Source organism: Capricornis sumatraensis, chromosome 2 (genome assembly GCF_032405125.1).
Source record: "Capricornis sumatraensis isolate serow.1 chromosome 2, serow.2, whole genome shotgun sequence".
Lineage (NCBI taxonomy): Eukaryota > Metazoa > Chordata > Mammalia > Artiodactyla > Bovidae > Capricornis > Capricornis sumatraensis.
The window spans coordinates 127,950,746-127,968,571 of NC_091070.1; the positions used below are offsets into that span (position 1 = coordinate 127,950,746).

At 47.2% G+C, this 17,826-nt stretch overlaps 1 protein-coding gene across 1 annotated transcript in view; it reads left to right on the forward strand.

Annotated features, from left to right (window-relative positions):
* Positions 1-17,826, forward strand: part of IGSF3 (immunoglobulin superfamily member 3) — an 84,215-nt gene that overhangs the window by 25,585 nt on the left and 40,804 nt on the right. The window contains exons 4-7 of the mRNA XM_068960566.1: positions 4,008-4,397; positions 5,808-5,867; positions 8,597-8,998; positions 14,376-14,780. Coding sequence (XP_068816667.1) covers positions 4,008-4,397; positions 5,808-5,867; positions 8,597-8,998; positions 14,376-14,780 — 1,257 coding nt within the window. The remainder of the gene's footprint in view (positions 1-4,007; positions 4,398-5,807; positions 5,868-8,596; positions 8,999-14,375; positions 14,781-17,826) is intronic.

Below are 17,826 nucleotides of genomic sequence, written 5' to 3' on the forward strand. Positions count from 1 at the left end.
GATTTTTTTTTTTTTTTTAATTTGCTCAGCAAATGTATCCAGACTAAGCAAAGGGAAAACCAGGTGAAAAAAACCAAAAAGTCGATGATTTCACTCCGTGTCCTAGTGATGTTCTGGTTCAGTGGTTGTGGCCCCAGTGTTGCCCTTCTCTTACTTCATTTCAGTCACATTTAGTAAGTCTCTGCAGCACTGCAGGTGGGGTGATAGGCCTCAGGGACTCAGAGATGAAAAACCCTTGGTCCCTGCCTTAGGGAACTGCAGATATGAAAGCCAGGGGCTGAGTGGAGGGCAGTGAGTGTGATGATGGTGTGGTGGATGGGGTGCCCTGGGGACACAGTGAATATAATTCTTCTGACAACAGTATTTTCCCTGGATGGGGTCGTTAAAGCAGAGTCAGGAAAACCAACACATTTGGTGACTTTGAGTTGAGGCTTGAAGCTTGAGCAGGCATCAGGAGGAGAAGCATAAAGGTACAGAATTATTTGTCATGTTTGGCAAGCACAGAGAAATCAAGGGTAGGCAGATGCTGAGTTCCAGATATGAGTGGTGAGAGATAAGAGATAGGAGATAGGAAAGATGGCCTGAAGCCCTATCTGCTGTAATGTGAGCTTGGCTTTGACTCTCTGGTCCAAGCATCTCTCAAGCTGTTCTCTTTGGACTCGTAGGAGCCCCATAGAGGTGCCTGAGCAGTCGCTTTGTGGGTGGACGTCTGTGTGTGTGTGTGTGTGTGTGTGTGTGTTGGTGTGCGTGGGTAGACGCCATGGTGGGAGGTGCTGAAGGAAGGCATGTGAGGCCTACAGTGTCCCCTCTTTGCCTCAACCAAATGTTTTCTGTATCGGGCAATAAAAGACTTTGTATGTGGAGAGGAAGAGCCCCCCTCTCCTCTGCCCAAGCAAAGTCTGAAAACCACTGCTGTAGACACTTGGAGGAGGGAATAGAGATTTGTAAACACATCAGTGGCACAATCAGACTGGGTTTGAGAAAGGAAAAACCATGGAGGCCACCTAGGACTGACCTGACAGGTTGGATCTGAAGTCAGGAGACCAGGGAGGGAAGGGCTGATGAGGCCACAGCTGGGTCAGTGGCACTGACCTGGGAAGGGAGCAGTGGGTGCCAGGGGCAGACAGGATGGAGAGTACTAGGGAAGGAGGAACGCAACTGTTGGGAGCCCTGAGGCTGGGGCTCAGGGTGATGCCTTGAACTGTGATAAGGAGGGATGAGGTAATGTGCCGAGTTAGACTTGAAGGCCTCTACTTCTCCTTGGTGGCAGCACTGGTTAGCTTTTCTTTTGTTCTTGTCAGTTTTGGTCAAGGAGGCCATCCTGCAAGCAGACTCTCATGGAGATGCTCTGTGTGTGAAGCAGCCAGCATGTCATCAGACATGGAGCTCAGTTGGAGCTTGAACTTGGGACTGATGAGGCCCCAGGAGAAGCCCGCGGGATGAAATTGGGAAAGGACCCAGGAGAACTGTGGCAGTGAGAGGTGGTCAAGGAAGCAAGTCCCAGTGACAGAGAAACAGAGTGGTCAGGCCAGTTGGCAAGAAGCAGGAAGAAAAGTGGTATGGACACAAAGTAGGAGAGCTGGTCCAGAGGCTAGAACCTAAGCCTTCGGCTGTGATGGGTTGGGGGGCGGGGGTGTCACTGGAGACATTTGCTCAGTCAGTGAAGTGTGGGAGAAGGTCAGAAGCAAAATTTCAGTGAGCTGAGGAGGGAGAGGGGATTGGAAAAAGCATAAATCAGAGGTTTAATTGACTAGGGAAGAGCAAGGGCAAATTGCTGGGCAGAAAGGAGGAATCTCATCTTCACCTGGCAATGTGAAGGCTTCACCATGTCAGGAGGGGGAATTCCCATGAGATCAGAAGACTCTAAGGAAGACTGCCACTGTTGCAACCAGCCTCACTCTGAGGAAGTGGGAAGTCTGAGGTCTGAGGGGCCTGTTTGTAAGCCTTTGGTGGCATTTATTTGGAAGGGGTGATTTTTTTTGTTTGTTTGTTTAAATCACTGACGTTGAGTTATAAGTTACTGCAATGTGGTTGACCAGAAAGCTAGTGTCTGGCAGCTGGCATGGGTTCAGTCCCATGTGGGTGGGTGTGTCTAGACAGAGGCTGGCAGACTGAAACCCACATCTCTCAGGTTGGTCTTTTGGGAGGGGAAGCGGAGGCAACAGGTGTCATTTTGGAAGTGAGACCCTAGAGTCATTGGGTCTAGTTCACTTTGTCAGCAAGTTTGGGTAATAAAAGGAAGAGGCTGATTCGCTGGAGAAGATAGGTATTTGGGGCAAGACACTGGCTCCGGTGGGAAGGGAGGAGATGAAGAGCCTGAGGAATGGGTGGGTACAAAACAAGGATAGTAATATGGAAGCAAGTGCTCTTGCGATTCCTGTGTTTTTAGGGAAACGGGATTCTCATCTGCTTGAATAGTGCATGGAATAGGAGATAAGAGCAAGGCAAGGTGGGATTTCCCTGGTAGTCCAGTGGTTAAGACTGTGCTTCCCACACAGGGGGCGAGGGTTTCATCCCTGGTCATGGTAACTAACAGAGAAGGCGACGGCACCCCACTCCAGTCCTCTTGCCTGGAGAATCCCATGGACGGAGGAGCCTGGTGGGCTGCAGTCCATGGGGTCGCTAGGAGTCAGACACTACTGAGCGACTTCCCTTTCACTTTTCACTTTCATGCATTGGAGAAGGAAATGGCACCCCACTCCAGTGTTCTTGCCTGGAGAATCCCAGGGACGGGGAAGCCTGCTGGGCTGCCGTCTCTGGGGTTGCACAGAGTCAGACACGACTGAAATGACTTAGCAGCAGCAGCATGGTAACTAAGATCCCACGTGCGACACAGGGTGGCCAAAAAAAAAAAAAAAGAACAAGGCAAAGGCCCTAATAATAGACGTAAAGACTTGGGAATGCCAGTGTAAGGAAGACAGTTGAGATTGGAGCTTATGATTCTACAAGGAATTCAGACATCCCTGTGATGAGATTCTCCCTTCCGTGTTCTCTTTAGAGGAACAGAGCTGGAACTGGGAAGAGAAGGACTTGGGCAGTGGTTGAAGCTACAGCCTCCCCTACCCAAGGCTCCGTGGCTCTGTTTCCAGAAGCTTCTCCAGCCCTTCACTCCTTTGTCCCCTGCCACCAGTGCCCATGAGACACTATAATTGTCTCATGGCATTGACAGACACACTATTACATGGTGTGCGGGACAGTTAGTGGCAGTGAGCCCTTCTTTGATCATTGCCCTGCTCCCTCCCCTCATTCCTGATTAAGCTTCTGGTTCTTTGAAGGGTGCTTGGGTTCATTGACTGTTTTAGAGGTCATGTGGCTGTCAGCGGAAGTAGGTACTTGCCCCCTCCATCTTTCTAGAGATTTGATCCGACGGATGATGGACTAGTGAAAAGACAATAGTTTTCACTTTTCCTATGCAATTTTGTTAGGGATTTTTATTTCCAGTATTCACATGAGGGTGGGAGACATTTTTCTCTATATATATAAATAGACTGAGAAAAATAGACATTTTTTTTCTCTCTCCAGATAGATAAATAGACTGAGAGAAAGAATATTTATTAAGATTGGGGTCAGCACCTGGGGTAATTTTGTCTCACAAGTCTAGCAGGGTAATGTCTACAATATCTACTGAAAATATTTGTACTCCTGATGCTTTGATGGAGTTCTGGGCATATAGATCAAGGTTGGACCTTTGTAATCTGCCATGCAAGTAAAATTAGGAGTGATATTGCTTGCTGATCTCTGGGAGTGAAATCTAAGGCATTATAAGCTGCAGACAGAGCTTCTTCATCTTGATTGGGATTAACAAGACCCTTAAACTTTCTGGGTCTGGCTACCTTTGAGTTTCCTCTGAGATATTTGAGAGTTTTCTCTTAAGACAGGTGTGGCAGTGCCTTCCCAGTAGTCAGCTTGTTGAGAAGGTGGCGACGGTGGGAATTTGCTGATGCAGCTTGGAGCGCTGGGGCCCTTGGTCACCCAGAATGCGTCCACTTTGTTATTTGTTTTCTCAGACAAAGAGTTCTCCGTTCGGCTGGAGACGGAGAAGCGGCTGTACACGGTGGGAGAGCCGATGGAGTTCAGATGCATCCTGGAGGCACAGAACATTCCTGACCGTTACTTCGCTGTCTCCTGGGCCTTCAACAGCTCACTCATCGCCAGCATGGGGCCCAACGCCGTGCCAGTTCTCAACAGTGAATTCGCCCATCGGGAGGCCAGGGGCGAGCTCCAAGTGGTCAAGGAGAGCGACAGTGTCTTCGTGCTGAAGATCTACCACCTCCGCCAGGAGGACAGCGGCAAATACAACTGTCGTGTGACGGAGAGGGAGAAAACAGTGACTGGGGAATTCATCGACAAAGAGAGCAAGCGTCCCAAGAACATACCCATCATTGTCCTCCCCATCAGTAAGTATAGGGAGGGACCGCTTCCTTCCCCTCCTCCCACTGGTCTGGTCCTAGAGCTAGCATCATCAGGGAAGTCTGGGGAGAAGAGAAGAGCTGTGGGGAGGGCAGGGCAGGTTCCAGCAGCTGGCAGAGAAAACCTCCCTCCTTTCTCCAGCTCGCCTGCTCACACTTAGCACCCTGCCCCCTCCCCCCTCTAGTAGGCAGAGCATCTGGTGTGTGTTTGCAGGCTGGCGAGGGGCCTGGCAGATCCGAATGCTAGCAGCTCTGTAAAAATGCCAACAGTGCCAGCTCAGTTTGGAGACCAACCAGGACTCCAGCACAGCTGTTCACTCCCATGTGGGAATTAAATCCCAGAAGAAATGGGTGGGTGCCTGTCTTGAAACCTCACTTAAGAGGGTTGGTCTTTTATGGGAGGATTTTAAATCCTGAAGAGCATTATTAGGAAAGATTTGCTTTCTGGGTTTGAGGTTGTAGGGATTGGCATTTCCCTAATTGTGTCTTCCCTTCTGGAAGTGGGCTTTTAAAAATCAGTGGATGGGACCTCTCACATCATCCTGGAGCAGAGGCTTTTAAAGCTTTAGATCATTTCCAGGGTTGCTTAGGTGGGCTCCCTGCCTGCTTGTAGCTGGCATTGTCTGGGTGGGTATCTGTCAGGACTGCGGGATTAGGGGACTGCCTGTGTTTGCTTATCTTGGATTTAATCATTCATAGTATCAGCATGTCCTTATTAATATCTCATTTCTCTCATAGTTTTATTTTTAGTAAAAAGAGAAACCTTAGAATGCTCTGATTTTAAACAAGATGGTGAAGTTTTTAAACTAACCTTTAACCTTTTTCTCCACTGCTCAAACTGTTCTTTCTCTTAGGCCTGTAATGATTCCCTTTATATTTTTATTTACACTTTGACATTTTTAATACAGTTTAAAGTGTGAAGAAAAACACAGACAACAGGGGTCTTGCAGCTCTTTTTTTTCTTTTCTCACCAACAGGATGGCTTTCTTTTGTGCTTATTTTTTTCTTTTTTTAAATTGCTCTCTGACACACATCTCATTGTCTTGAAATTCTTTTCTTTCTTATTTCCCCCTGCAATGCTTAGCATGGTGCTTTGCATAGGGTAGATGCTTGCTCAATATTTGTAGAATGGAATTTGTTGAATTGGATGCCCCTTATTTACCATTTTCCTGTCGGTCTGTGCTTGCCTTAACCACGGACTCTCTCCTTTTAAATCTGCTTGCCTTAACCACGGACTCTCTACTTTTAAATCTGCAACTAATTCCTCATTGTTCTCTAAGGATCCAGTGAAGGACAGCCACACTGTGTCCTTCCTCTGTTTTTTGTACTAAGCGATTTCCCCTGTCCCCTTCCAAGAACTTGTTTGATGATCTGTGGCCTGCTATATTGCTTTTCCAGCAGATAACTGGGTAGTTAGAGTTCCCCAGCACCACCAGATCCTGCCCCAAGGCCACGTGGGTAAGTCTCAAAGAACACAGTGAATCACATCGGTAATGGTGATAGTAAAGACCTGGATTTTAATGGCGCTTTGTCTCCCAAGAGCCCAAACTGCTTCTGCGCATCTCATCTCCTCCTCCACTCCCAGCCCTCCAATCCAGTAGTATTCTGTCCATCCTCTGAATGAAGAGACCAGAGCACCATACTGGGAAGTGGCTAAGCCGGTTCCGTTTAGTGGTCAAGCTTGCATCGCGTTAGAAATATCTGCTTCTAACTCCAGATCGACTGCTCTGCGCTTAGCCTGTGCTCCACCATCAGTCTCCTGATTTGGAATTTCGCTGTGACCATGCACTTAGATTCTCATTAGTTCTGTCCTGGTTTTCATTTAATCCAGAGAGTTTTAAATTGCTGGCTGCCTTTTTCTCAAGCTTGGAAACACTTGTAAATAGTCTTAATGGGCAGTTAGCTTTGTGTCTGTATTTGCTTTTGCCTGGGCTGCAGAATGTTTTTTTTTTTTTTTCCCCTTGTAGTTTCACATCTAACTGCTTGGTTTTTTCAGGCTTGCTCAAATAGCAGATTCCCAAACAGCAGCCCTCATAACAAATGAGCCAGCGCTTATAGAAGAGCCCATTAGGGTGATAGTAGGGGGTGGGAGTGATGCCCTGTAAGTCATTCTGCTTAAGGCAAGAGGAGACTTTTTTTTTCCATTGATGCCAAAGTTGCCCTTCTTTAATTTCTCGCTTTGAATTGATAGCACTGGAAGTGAGTCATTAATGAGTCTTTAATCTAAAGAGGAATATTGTTACTATTAACAATGATGAGAAATAATTATCTGATATGATACTCTCAGTGTCATGACCTTTAGAAATAGGACTATTAGTACTTCCATTTTGCACACAAGAAATGAAAGCTTGTGTAGATTAAGTAAGACCCCCAAGACTGCAGGGTTAGGGGGCAGTAGACTGGGGTCTGGAACCTGGTCTGTCTGCCTCCAAATCCTAGTTTTTAGACATGAGTGCTGTAGAGGTAGCTACTCAGGAGATCTGTCATCACCATGAATCATCTTGGTGTGGCTCCTGGGAAAATTCCTATTCCCCACTCTGTCTATTTTTCATGTGAAACAAGCTTATCCAGAATGGGTGGCCAACACGTTCACTATAGCAAGAGCTCCATGCCCGGGCTCAGTGCTTATCTTAGCCTCTTTCTGCCTGTGGGGAAAACACAGGGCTAAGACTGACTCCAAATGCATGGTCATGGATATGCCTTTCCCCTCAGTAATTGGGTGTGCCCCTTGATCTGGGATTAGATTGATTGATTGATTCAAAATTGTTGTATATGTTTTATGTGGATGGTGCCCAGAAAATTGGAGCCAGATTAATCTGGTGCTTTCTGTTTTTTTATGCCTTGCTTTTTGATCTCTATAGATAATTATACAAAATAATATATGCATAGATCAAGATAGATTAAAATACCCAAGGTCTTTATGAAAAACAAATAGTTAATGGGAATAGGAAAATTAACTATCATGATGACCAGTTTTTGAAAACCTATGTATTAGGTGAGTTATAGACATTGGCTTATTTACTTTATAACCTTTTAAAAATTCACAATATGAATAACACTCTGCCCACCTAGCCCATTGCAGAAGGCATGTGGAGCTTAAATAATTCATTGGAGGAGGCCGGATAGCTAAGTGAGTAGCACAGGAATAAAGGAGTAGAATCCTTATCCTGGAGTTTGACTGGCAGAAAGTCAGGGTCGAGAGCAGCAGAACCCCTGGGCAAGGTGGATGGCCACGGGAAGGCGAGCCACTGCCTTCGGTCTGTTCCTCTTTGTTGATGAAAGCCTGAAAGGTTGCTCGCCACTCGCTCTGTGAAACAAGGCCATTGCCGCTGCATTGTTGCCCACAGCCAAGGAAGAAAGCATGTGCTGTCCTCCAAATACTTCCTGGCACTTTTTTTCCTACTTCCTAATATTGCTCTGAAAGACTCAAATGGCATATATGAATGCTCAGCTTTCATTTGACTGCTGTAGCCCTAAATGATGGGAAGATGAGGTGAAGTAGAATTTTCAAGCTATTTAACTCACTGAAAATCCACGTCAAAAATTTTTAACCCTGCTGAACACATTCCAGCCATCCATCAGACTCTGAGGGGGGATTGGTTCCAAGACCACCCCAAATCTGAGAATGCTCAAGTCCCTTATACAAGGTGGCTTTTTGGATTTACATATAACCTACACTCATCATCTCTAGACTGTTTATACCTAATACAATGTAAGTGCTATGTAGAGCTGCCAATTTGCCAAAATTCAAGTTTTGTTTTTTGGAACTTTCTGGATTTTTTTTTTTTTTTTAATCTTTTCTATCCACCGTTGGTTGAATCCATTTATGTGGAACCTATGGATATGGAGGGCTGACTGTACCTGATGAATTGTTTTATGCCCTAAGGGTAATGTTTGATGACATATTTCTTAGGTTCTGATTCAGTCTCAGGTCTTAGGCCCTCAATGTCCCACATGTTATCTTTGCAGCCAGCAAAGGCCCTCCTAGGTTGTCAGGTCTAAAATCCCAGGCAGCAAAGCCCAGAGCCAGCCAGGGCTCGTGGCAGCAAGCATCAGAGGGCTTGCATCCTCCCAGGTCCCCTGTACCTGAATAGAGTGACATTCGTACCCCTTCTCCTGTGACGTCTGTGGGGAGGGCACAGTGGAGCCCAGAAAGCCCCAGTGTGGCACTCTCTCCCTCTCCCCAGAGAGCAGCATCTTTGTGGATGTGGCCAGCAACGCCAGCGTCATCCTGGAGGGCGACAATCTGCACCTTACCTGCAACATCCGGACGACGGGCCGGCCACCCAGCCGCTTCTCCGTCATCTGGCAGCTGGTGGACCGGCAGAACCGCCGTAGCAACATCATGTGGCTGGACCGAGACGGCACTGTGGAGCCCGGCACATCTTACTGGGAGCGCAGCAGCTTTGGGGGCGTCCAGATGGAGCAGGTGCAGCCCAACTCGTTCAGCCTGAGCATCTTCAACACCAGGAAGGAAGACGAGGGCCAGTACGAATGCCACGTGACCGAATGGGTACGGGCCGTGGACAACGAGTGGCAGATCGTGGGGGAGCGCCGGGCCAGCACTCTTGTCTCCATCACTGCTCTCGGTAAGTAAGCTCTGCTGTCTTTTGGTGGGACCGTTGTGGGAGATGCTCCCGTATCAAGACACTTATGAGAAAAAGTCACTCAGTCGTGTCTGACTCTTTGCGACCCCGTAGACTACAGCCTGCCAGGCTCCTCTGTCCATGGGATACTGGAATGGGTTGCCGTTTCCTTCTCCAGGGGATCTTCTCAACCCAGGGATCAAACCTGGGTCTCCTGCACTGGTGGACTCTTTATCATCTGAGCCACCAGGGAAGCACATGGGAAATGGACGGCACCTTCCAAAGGTTTTGATTGAAGAAAGCATTGACGAAGTATGGATGGGGTTCAGGGAACCAACAGTGGTTCAGCATGGTGGGCCCAGGGGACGGGTGACAGCCGGGCACTGTTACTACTCCTGGGTCTGGGTGGTAGGAATGAAGTTGTAAGGATTCTGGCCTGGGTGGTCCCAGATAGAGGAGCAAAGACCACTGCTAAAACTAACCTGGAAGAATGGAAGCAGGGGCTCAGCCCTCCTGGCAGTTTAGAGCCTGGCAGAGAAGGGTAGGACAAAACCTTTCACCATTTATTTAGCATTTACTACCCTTCCTGGCTGAGTGTAAATAAAGTTTAATTGTCCCTTAGAATCCTCACCTAGCCTACAAGTAAACACTGTCATTTTACAAGTAGACTCCTTAGAGGGGATAACTCATTTGCCCAGGGCTATAGCTTTTAAATGACAAACCCACAGTCTTGAACCCAGGAAGCCAGCAATCTGCCTTAAAATTTTTTTCAAAGCCTATGTTTTTATCTTTTCCTCCATACAGCTCTTCCTAAAGAAAGCCATTTCCTGATTAGCACGAAATTAAGATACCTTGATACCCTGGCTAAAACCAGGGTATATTAGATTTCCTTCTCATGGGGTAGTTAAAGAGGCTTCCATCAACATTTATCTGCCTAATGGAATCTGTATATTACATTTTACAAGACCAGTCAGCTACTTTGCTGGGAAGGTACCTTGTCATGTTAGGTGTTCTGTTTGCCAAGAGACTGTGACATCAGTTGTCCTCAGCGATTTCGCATCCCACCCCTGGACCATGTTCACCTTCCTCGTTGGGAGGGCTGCTGCTGTTTCTGGGCACACCCCACTGGAAGGGGCAGCCCCAAGTGGTTTTGCCCTCACCAAAGCCCTGTGTCACCACCCGCCCCAGATCAGAACTACTTTTCGTTTCCAAAGCTTAATCCCAAAGATTGACCTGCTTTCTGCACTCACCATGCAGCTCAGATTTCTGTGTCTGGAAACCTCATCTAGTGGTTGAGTTTCCTGTTCAGCTCAATCCCTGAACCTCTGCTCAGCATCCTCTGTGGACATATGGGAAAGGAACCTATGAGGAGAGTCCTGGGTGTCCAACAGGGGGAGTCTCTCCTTCCTGTGAGGCTAGGAATGTCTTCAGGGGTGGTTAGAGGTAGAAGGAATTTTATAGCATCAGGTTGTCCTCTGAATTTTTTTTAAACCGTATATATATGGTTTTTTTTTTTAACTTTTGGCTTCTCTGGGTCTTTGTTGGGGCACAGGCTTAGTTGCACCATGGCATGTGGGATCTTAGTTCCCTGACCAGGGATCAAACCCAGTCTTCTGCATTAGAAGGCTGATTCTCAACCACTGGACCACCAGTGATGTCTCTGTCCTCTGAAATTTTTTCATATTCATCGTATATCTGTGGTTCCCACAGCCAGGACTTACCAAGGGATTCTGACCTAACTCTGCCAAAAGATTTCATTCCGTACCTTGTCTTTTACCAATGGAGTTTAAAATACTTTCCTTTAAGTCTTTTAAAAAAAAAATGAACTATATATGTAACAGTAAGTATTACAGTGTATTACTATATATGTAACAAAATGCAGTAATACTGTAATAGTACCTTGGAAGGTACTGTTCCAAGTATTTTATATATACTAACTCATTCAGTCTTCACAAAGACCCATTTTACAGGTGGGGAAATAGAGGCAGAAGATTAAGTAACTCGTTCAACGTCACACAAGTAGAAAGTGTCGAAGTTGAGCATCTGGCTCCAGGGTCTGTGCCTTTAACCTAACTACTGCGTTATGCTTCCCAGGAGTAAAGCCACCTAATAAGGTCCCTGGAATCAGTGATATACATGTTTGTAGTCTGACTGCCTTTTGCTGGCAGCTTGATAGTAGGCAATTTATATACACTCTCTGGGCCTCCTCTGTTTCCTCTCTGTAAGAAAAGAGTGCTAAGCCCACCTGTCCTGCAGGTTGTTTTGAGGATTCAGTGAAGTGACGTGAAAGTGAAGCAGTTGGCACCATGCCTGGCACATGATCAGTTCAGTTGCTCAGTCGTGTCCGACTCTTTGCGACCCCATGAACCGCAGCATGCCAGGCCTCCCTGTCCATCACCAACTCCCGGAGTCTACCCAAACCCATGTCCATTGAGTTGGTGATGCCATCCAGCCATCTCATCCTCTGTCATCCCCTTCTCCTCCTGCCCCCAATCTCTCCAGCATCAGAGTCTTTTCCAATGAGTCAACTCTTCACATCAGGTGGCCAAAGTATTAGAGTTTCAGCTTCAACATCAGTCCTTCCAGTGAACACCTAGGACTGATCTCCTTTAGGATGGACTGGTTGGATCTCCTTGCAGTCCAAACAACTCTCAAGAGTCTTCTCCAACACCACACTTCAAAAGCATCAGTTCTTTGGCACTCAGCTTTCTTCACAGTCCAACTCTCACATCTGTACATCACCACTGGAAAAACCATAGCCTTGACTAGATGGACCTTTGTTGGCAAAGTAATGTCTCTGCTTTTAAATATGCTAGATTGGTCATAACTTTTCTTCCAAGGAGTAACTGTATTTTAATTTCATGGCTGCAGTCACCATCTGCAGTGATTTTGGAGCCCAGAAAAATAAAATCAGCCACTGTTTCCACTGTTTCCCCATCTATTTCCCATGAAGTGATAGGACCAGATGCCATGATCTTAGTTTTCTGAATGTTGAACTTTAAACCAACTTCTTCACTCTCCTCCTTCACTTTCATCAAGAGGCTTTTTAGATCCTCTTCACTTTCTGCCATAAGGGTGGTGTCATCTGCATATCTGAGGTTATTGATATTTCTCCTGGCAATCTTGACTCCAGCTTGTGCTTCTTCCAGTCCAGCGTTTCTCATGATGTACTCTGCATAGAAGTTAAATAAGCAGGGTGACGATATACAGCCTTGATGGACTCCTTTTCCTATTTGGAACCAGTCTGTTGTTCCATGTCCAGTTCTAACTGTTGCTTCCTGACCTGCAGACAGGTTTCTCAAGAGGCAGGTCAGGTGGTCTGGGATTCCCATCTCTTTCAGACTTTTCCACAGTTTATTGTGATCCACACAGTCAAAGGCTTTGGCATAGTCAATAAAGCAGAAATCGATATCTTTTTGGAACTCTCTTGCTTTTTCCGTGATCCGGCAGATGTTGGCAATTTGATCTCTGGTTCCTCTGCCTTTTCTAAATCCAGCTTGAACATCTGGAAGTTCACAGTTCACGTATTGCTGAAGCCTGGCTTGGAGAATTTTGAGCATTACTTTACTAGCGTGTGAGATGAGTGCAATTGTGCGGTAGTTTGAGCATTCTTTGGCATTGCCTTTCTTTGGGATTGGGATGAAAACTGACCTTTTCCAGTCCTGTGGCCACTGCTGAGTTTTCCAAATTTGCTGGCATATTGAGTGCAGCACTTTCACAGCATCATCTTTCAGGATCTGAAAGAGCTCCACTGGAATTCCATCACCTCCAGTAGCTTTGTTCCTAGTGATGCTTCCTAAGGCCCACTTGACTTCACATTCCAGAATGTCTGGCTCTAGGTGAGTGATCACACCATCGTGATTATCTTGGTCATAAAGATCTTTTTTGTACAGTTCTTCTGTGTATTCTTGCCACCTCTTCTTAATATCTTCTGCTTCTGCTAGGTCTATACCATTTCTGTCGTTTATCAAGCACATCTTTGCATGAAATGTTCCCTTGGTATCTCTAATTTTCTTGAAGAGATCTCTAGTTTTTCCCATTCTGTTGTTTTCCTCTATTTCTTTGCATTGATCGCTGAGGAAGGCTTTCTTATCTCTCCTTGCTATTCTTTGGAACTCTGCATTCAGATGCTTATATCTTTCCTTTTCTCCTTTGCTTTTTGTTTCTCTTCTTTTCACAGCTGTTTGTAAGGCCTCCCCAGACAGCCATTTTGCTTTTTTGCATTTCTTTTCCATGGGGATGGTCTCGATCCCCGTCTCCTGTACAGTGTTAGATGGGGCACACAGGTAGTGCTCAGGAAATTCTGGTTGCTCTCAGTTTTAGGATCGTAACCAATGTGTTAACGGTCCATCATACTGTCAGGGCCGACAGGACTCTAATCACCCGTCCTGAGGAGTCAGTATTTGGAGTTAGGGATGCTGGAATATGGAGAGACTCAGCCTAGCACACCTGCAGGGCCCTGCTTTGCCCAAGGTCCCCCGTTCTGAAGATCGGTCCTTCCTGCTGTGGGCCCTTTGCTGCCTCTTTTCCCTGGATTCCATGAGGAGATGGAGGTCAGACTGGGGAGCCAGCTTGAGCTGCCCTGCCCAGGGAGCAAGGGCACCTGCCCCGCCTGCCTCCCGCTTCTCCATCAGAAGCGCGCTGATGGGCCGGGCCTGAAGGCAGTCAGCACTGGGCTTCATTCTCCTGTTTCAGCGTGGAATCCAAGCTGTCTAGGGATGGTCCCGCCTCCATGCACTCAGTCTCTGCTGTTCAGGGATGGGGTGGGAATCAACGCGACAGAAATCCAACTGCACGTTTCACTGGGAAGGGTTTGCTAGTGCTGCTTAAGGAGAATCACCGCCAGCCTCTTTCTGTGAGGTCCTGTGAATTGTTGGGTTTGTGTGTCAACACGCTAGCAGAAGTAATACTGGCCTGAGCATCTAAAGAGCCCCGTGTTCTTTACATCTGTGTCTCTTGCTATCTCGCATACAGGGTCATTGTTACCATCTTTCTAAATTCCATATATATGTCTTAATATACTGTATTAGTGTTTTTCTTTCTGACTTACTTCACTCTGTATAATAGGCTCCAGTTTCATCCACCTCATTAGAAGTGATTCAAATGCATTCTTTTTTATAGCTGAGTAATATTTCATCGTGTATATATAGCACAACTTTCTTATCCATTCGTCCGCCAATGGACATCTAGGGCAAAAACCACTGCAACATTATAAAGTATATAGCCTCCAATTAAAAAAAAAAAAAAGCCCTGTGTGTGAGCCTTTGTTCTGTTAGCTTTTGCCAGGAGCTGTCACTGCGTCCCACTGCCCTGAGGAAGCCAAGTGTCTGTCTCCATGCAGATGGATGTGTCTATCTACCTCTCTCTGCTCTCTCTCCAGAAACAGGCTTCTCAGTCACTGCCATCTCCCGCACGCCGGGGGTAACCTACAACGAGTCCTTCGACCTGCAGTGCATCATCAAACCCCATTATCTCTCCCGGGTCCCTGTGTCAGTGACGTGGTGGTTCCAGCCGGTGGGCACCAACGAGTTCCACGATCTGGTGACCTTCACCCGGGATGGCGGAGTCCAGTGGGGGGACAGATCTTCCAGCTTCCGGACCCGGACGGCCATCGAGAAGGCAGAATCCAGCAACAACGTCCGGCTGAGCATTAGCCGAGCCAGCGACACGGAGGCGGGCAAGTACCAGTGTGTGGCGGAGCTGTGGCGGAGGAACTACAACAACAGCTGGATGCGGCTGGCCGAGAGGACCTCCAACCTGCTAGAGATCCGGGTGCTGCAGCCAGGTGAGGGTCCCGGGTGGGTCCCATGTGCCTCTGCCAGCTGTTGAGATGCAGGGAGGCAGGGCGAGTCGAGTGCTGAGCCCTTGGACGGGCTGCTTTTATTTCCCAGCTTTCTAGTTTGAGAAATTTCACGTGTGCAGGAAGCTATAAGACTCGTATTCCCTTCCTGTGATGACCAGTTGTTCACATCTTACCATGTTTGTTTCTCCCTCTGTGTGTCAGTTTTTGTCGATTTTGAGTCATTTAAGAGTTAAGTTGCCAACATCAGGACACTTCCTCCTAAATAGTTCAGTGTGGGTCTCTAAAGATCAGGACTGGGTCCCACCCAACCGTAATAGCGGGCTTCCCAGGTGGTTCAGTGGTAAGAATCTGCCTGCCAATGTAGGAGACGTGGGTTCGATCCCTGGGTCAGGAAGATCCCTTGGAGCAGGAAATGGCAACCCACTCCACTGTCCTTGCCCAGAGAATTCCATGTGGTAGTGAAGAGCCAGACATGACTGAGCGCACGCACACACTCTAGAACCACAACAGCATTGTCAGACTCTGGGAATTTAACACGATTATAGGACAGTACTAGCATTTTGCCAGTTGTCCTGAAAATGCCTCTTATAGTGTTTTCTCCTTCCAAACCTGCATTGAGTCACGGGTCACAATCGTATTTAGTTGTCATGTCTCTTTAGATTCCTTTAATCCAGAACACTTCCCCAGTCGCTTGTATGAGTATGTGTTTGTGTGTATGTGAGATGATGTTGATATCCGTGGGGTATGCAGGCCAACTTGACTGTGGAAAGCTCTGTCTCTTAATGTCGTCTCCTATGATCCTTGCAACAGTGATGTGAACAAGGTACCCATTGTTCCCTGATTGCAGACAGGAACCTCAGAGGCGAAAGGGAGAATACAGGCTCTTACTGAATGTTTGCTTTGCACTGGGTGCTTGGGATTATTTTATGAAAATTTCACAACAACCCCAGGAAAGGTCAAGTGATCAGCCCAGGGTCATGTAGCTGGTGAATGGAGCCATGTTTGAATCGTTTCCCCCACACTGTTTGCCTGACCCAGGCCCTGCCCTCCTGCCCTGGATTTGAGCACTTGAGAGCTCCCCTCTCCCGGGCAGGTGGGATCTCTCTTGCATCAGGTTGTAAGGACACACTCATTTGGGGAGCCTTAGTCAGGGGGCAGTGTGCAAACACTCTCACCTTAATCAGGCTCTTCCTCTAATGAGAGGGTAAGTTTCTGCTGCTCTTTCTCTGTGTCTGTACCTGTCTCCAGTTAGGTTGGTGGCAGGCAGAGGGAGGAGCCTGGCCCTGAGCAGGAGAGCACCAGCAGCCATGCAGTGAAGGGTGGGATCTTTGCAAAGATTTTGAAGAGATACCTCACCAACTTTGCAAAGATGGTTTGAACACCATGCAAAAAGGGTGTTTCTGATTGCTCACAGCCATGGTGTGCGCCCAAACCTGGTCTGCTCCACCACTGCAAATGATCACAGTGTTTGTTATTTTCAGCAACGTGAGGTTACAAAGTGGCAACATCTGGGCTTATCCTTCACCTCTTCTAGCCCCATAGCAGGGTCCTGTTTGGAATGAATGACTTGGATAAGTGATGGGATGGTTCCCTGGCCAATTAGAGCTGAAACTTGGACAACAAGATGCCAGGGAAGAGGCTGTTCTGCTGAAGTGGATTTGCAGGTTAATGGGGGGTTAAGCAGAGACCCTGTTTTGTGTGAACCCTTGTTGGGGAAGATGCTGAGGGACCCGCTTGTCTGCTTCTCTGAGTAATTGCATCCTTTGTGGTCTCCTCTGTCCTCACGGTCAGATTGTGAACCCCCTCAGTGCCCATCACGTGGTTTCAGCTATAGAAGGCAGAGGAAGTACTGACCCTAGGACCTTGACTGGTGCTGCCTTTTCAAATAAATTCCTAATATTTGCTTGCTTGTCTTATTACTTAGAAGCTAAGATGGAATTTACTTAAGGAAAGAAAAAAAGAATTTGTTCATTGAAGATTCTAGTTATTTGGATTTGGATTAATTCTGGTGCTACTAAAGGGGAAGTAGGGCTTCTCAGGTAGCTCAGTGATAAGAATCCACCTGGGATGCAAGAGATGTGGGTTCAATCCTTGGGTCGGGAAGATGCCTGGAGAGAGAAATGGCAACCCACTCCAGTATTCTTGCCTGGGAAATCCCATGGTCAGAGGAGCCTGGTGGGCTACAGTCCCTGGGGTTGCAAAGAGTCAGACATGGCTTAGCAACTGAAACAATAACAGCTAAAGGGGAAAGGGGACAGAAATGTACTAAATACCTCTTGGGTGCCAGGCTTTATGCTTAATACCTCTGTTTTCTTTTCATATTCATCCAGCAATGAAATAATATAGATGTCTTTATGCCCATTTTGCTAATGAGGAAACCCAGGCTCCCAGTGTTTAGGAGCCTTGATAGGGACAGTTTGCTTGTCAGATAATGGAAAACAGATTGGAACAAGGAGCCTAGGTTGCTCTGATATCCACATACCTCCATTTTCCATTATATCATTTTATTGCCCCCCGAAGAGTTAGGGGACCCAGGATCTGCTCTGAGGGCTATATGTTTAACTCTCACATGGCTTACACTGAGTCAGTTTGTTTGTGATTTCACCATGAAGTGAGAACAAGCAGCGACTGGCATGGGAGACTTGGGAGCAAGTGCCCGGCTGCTTGGCCTCTGCTCTGAGGAGCATGGTAATGCACTTGGCTGGCCCTCTGGGGGCCGCAGAGAGCAAGGTGGGAGCTGAGGCTGAGCGTGCGCAGCTCCTGGGAGGGACTGCGGCACCAGAGAGAGTGCATCCCCCTTAAGCGTTCTGATCGCTCCTTATCAAATATTTATGCACTTAGCACTTAAGATTTTCCAGAGGGCTTTGTGTTCATTTTTACTCTTTTCCTCACACACCCTGGTTGTTACTAGAGCTTTTATTTGGGGAAGTAGGAGTGGAGAAATTCCAGAGGGCTGGCCACGAGTCAGAGCGTGTATTGGACACTTGGTGTGGATGGCCCTCAGTCACCTTTCCTCCAGCCTTGAGAA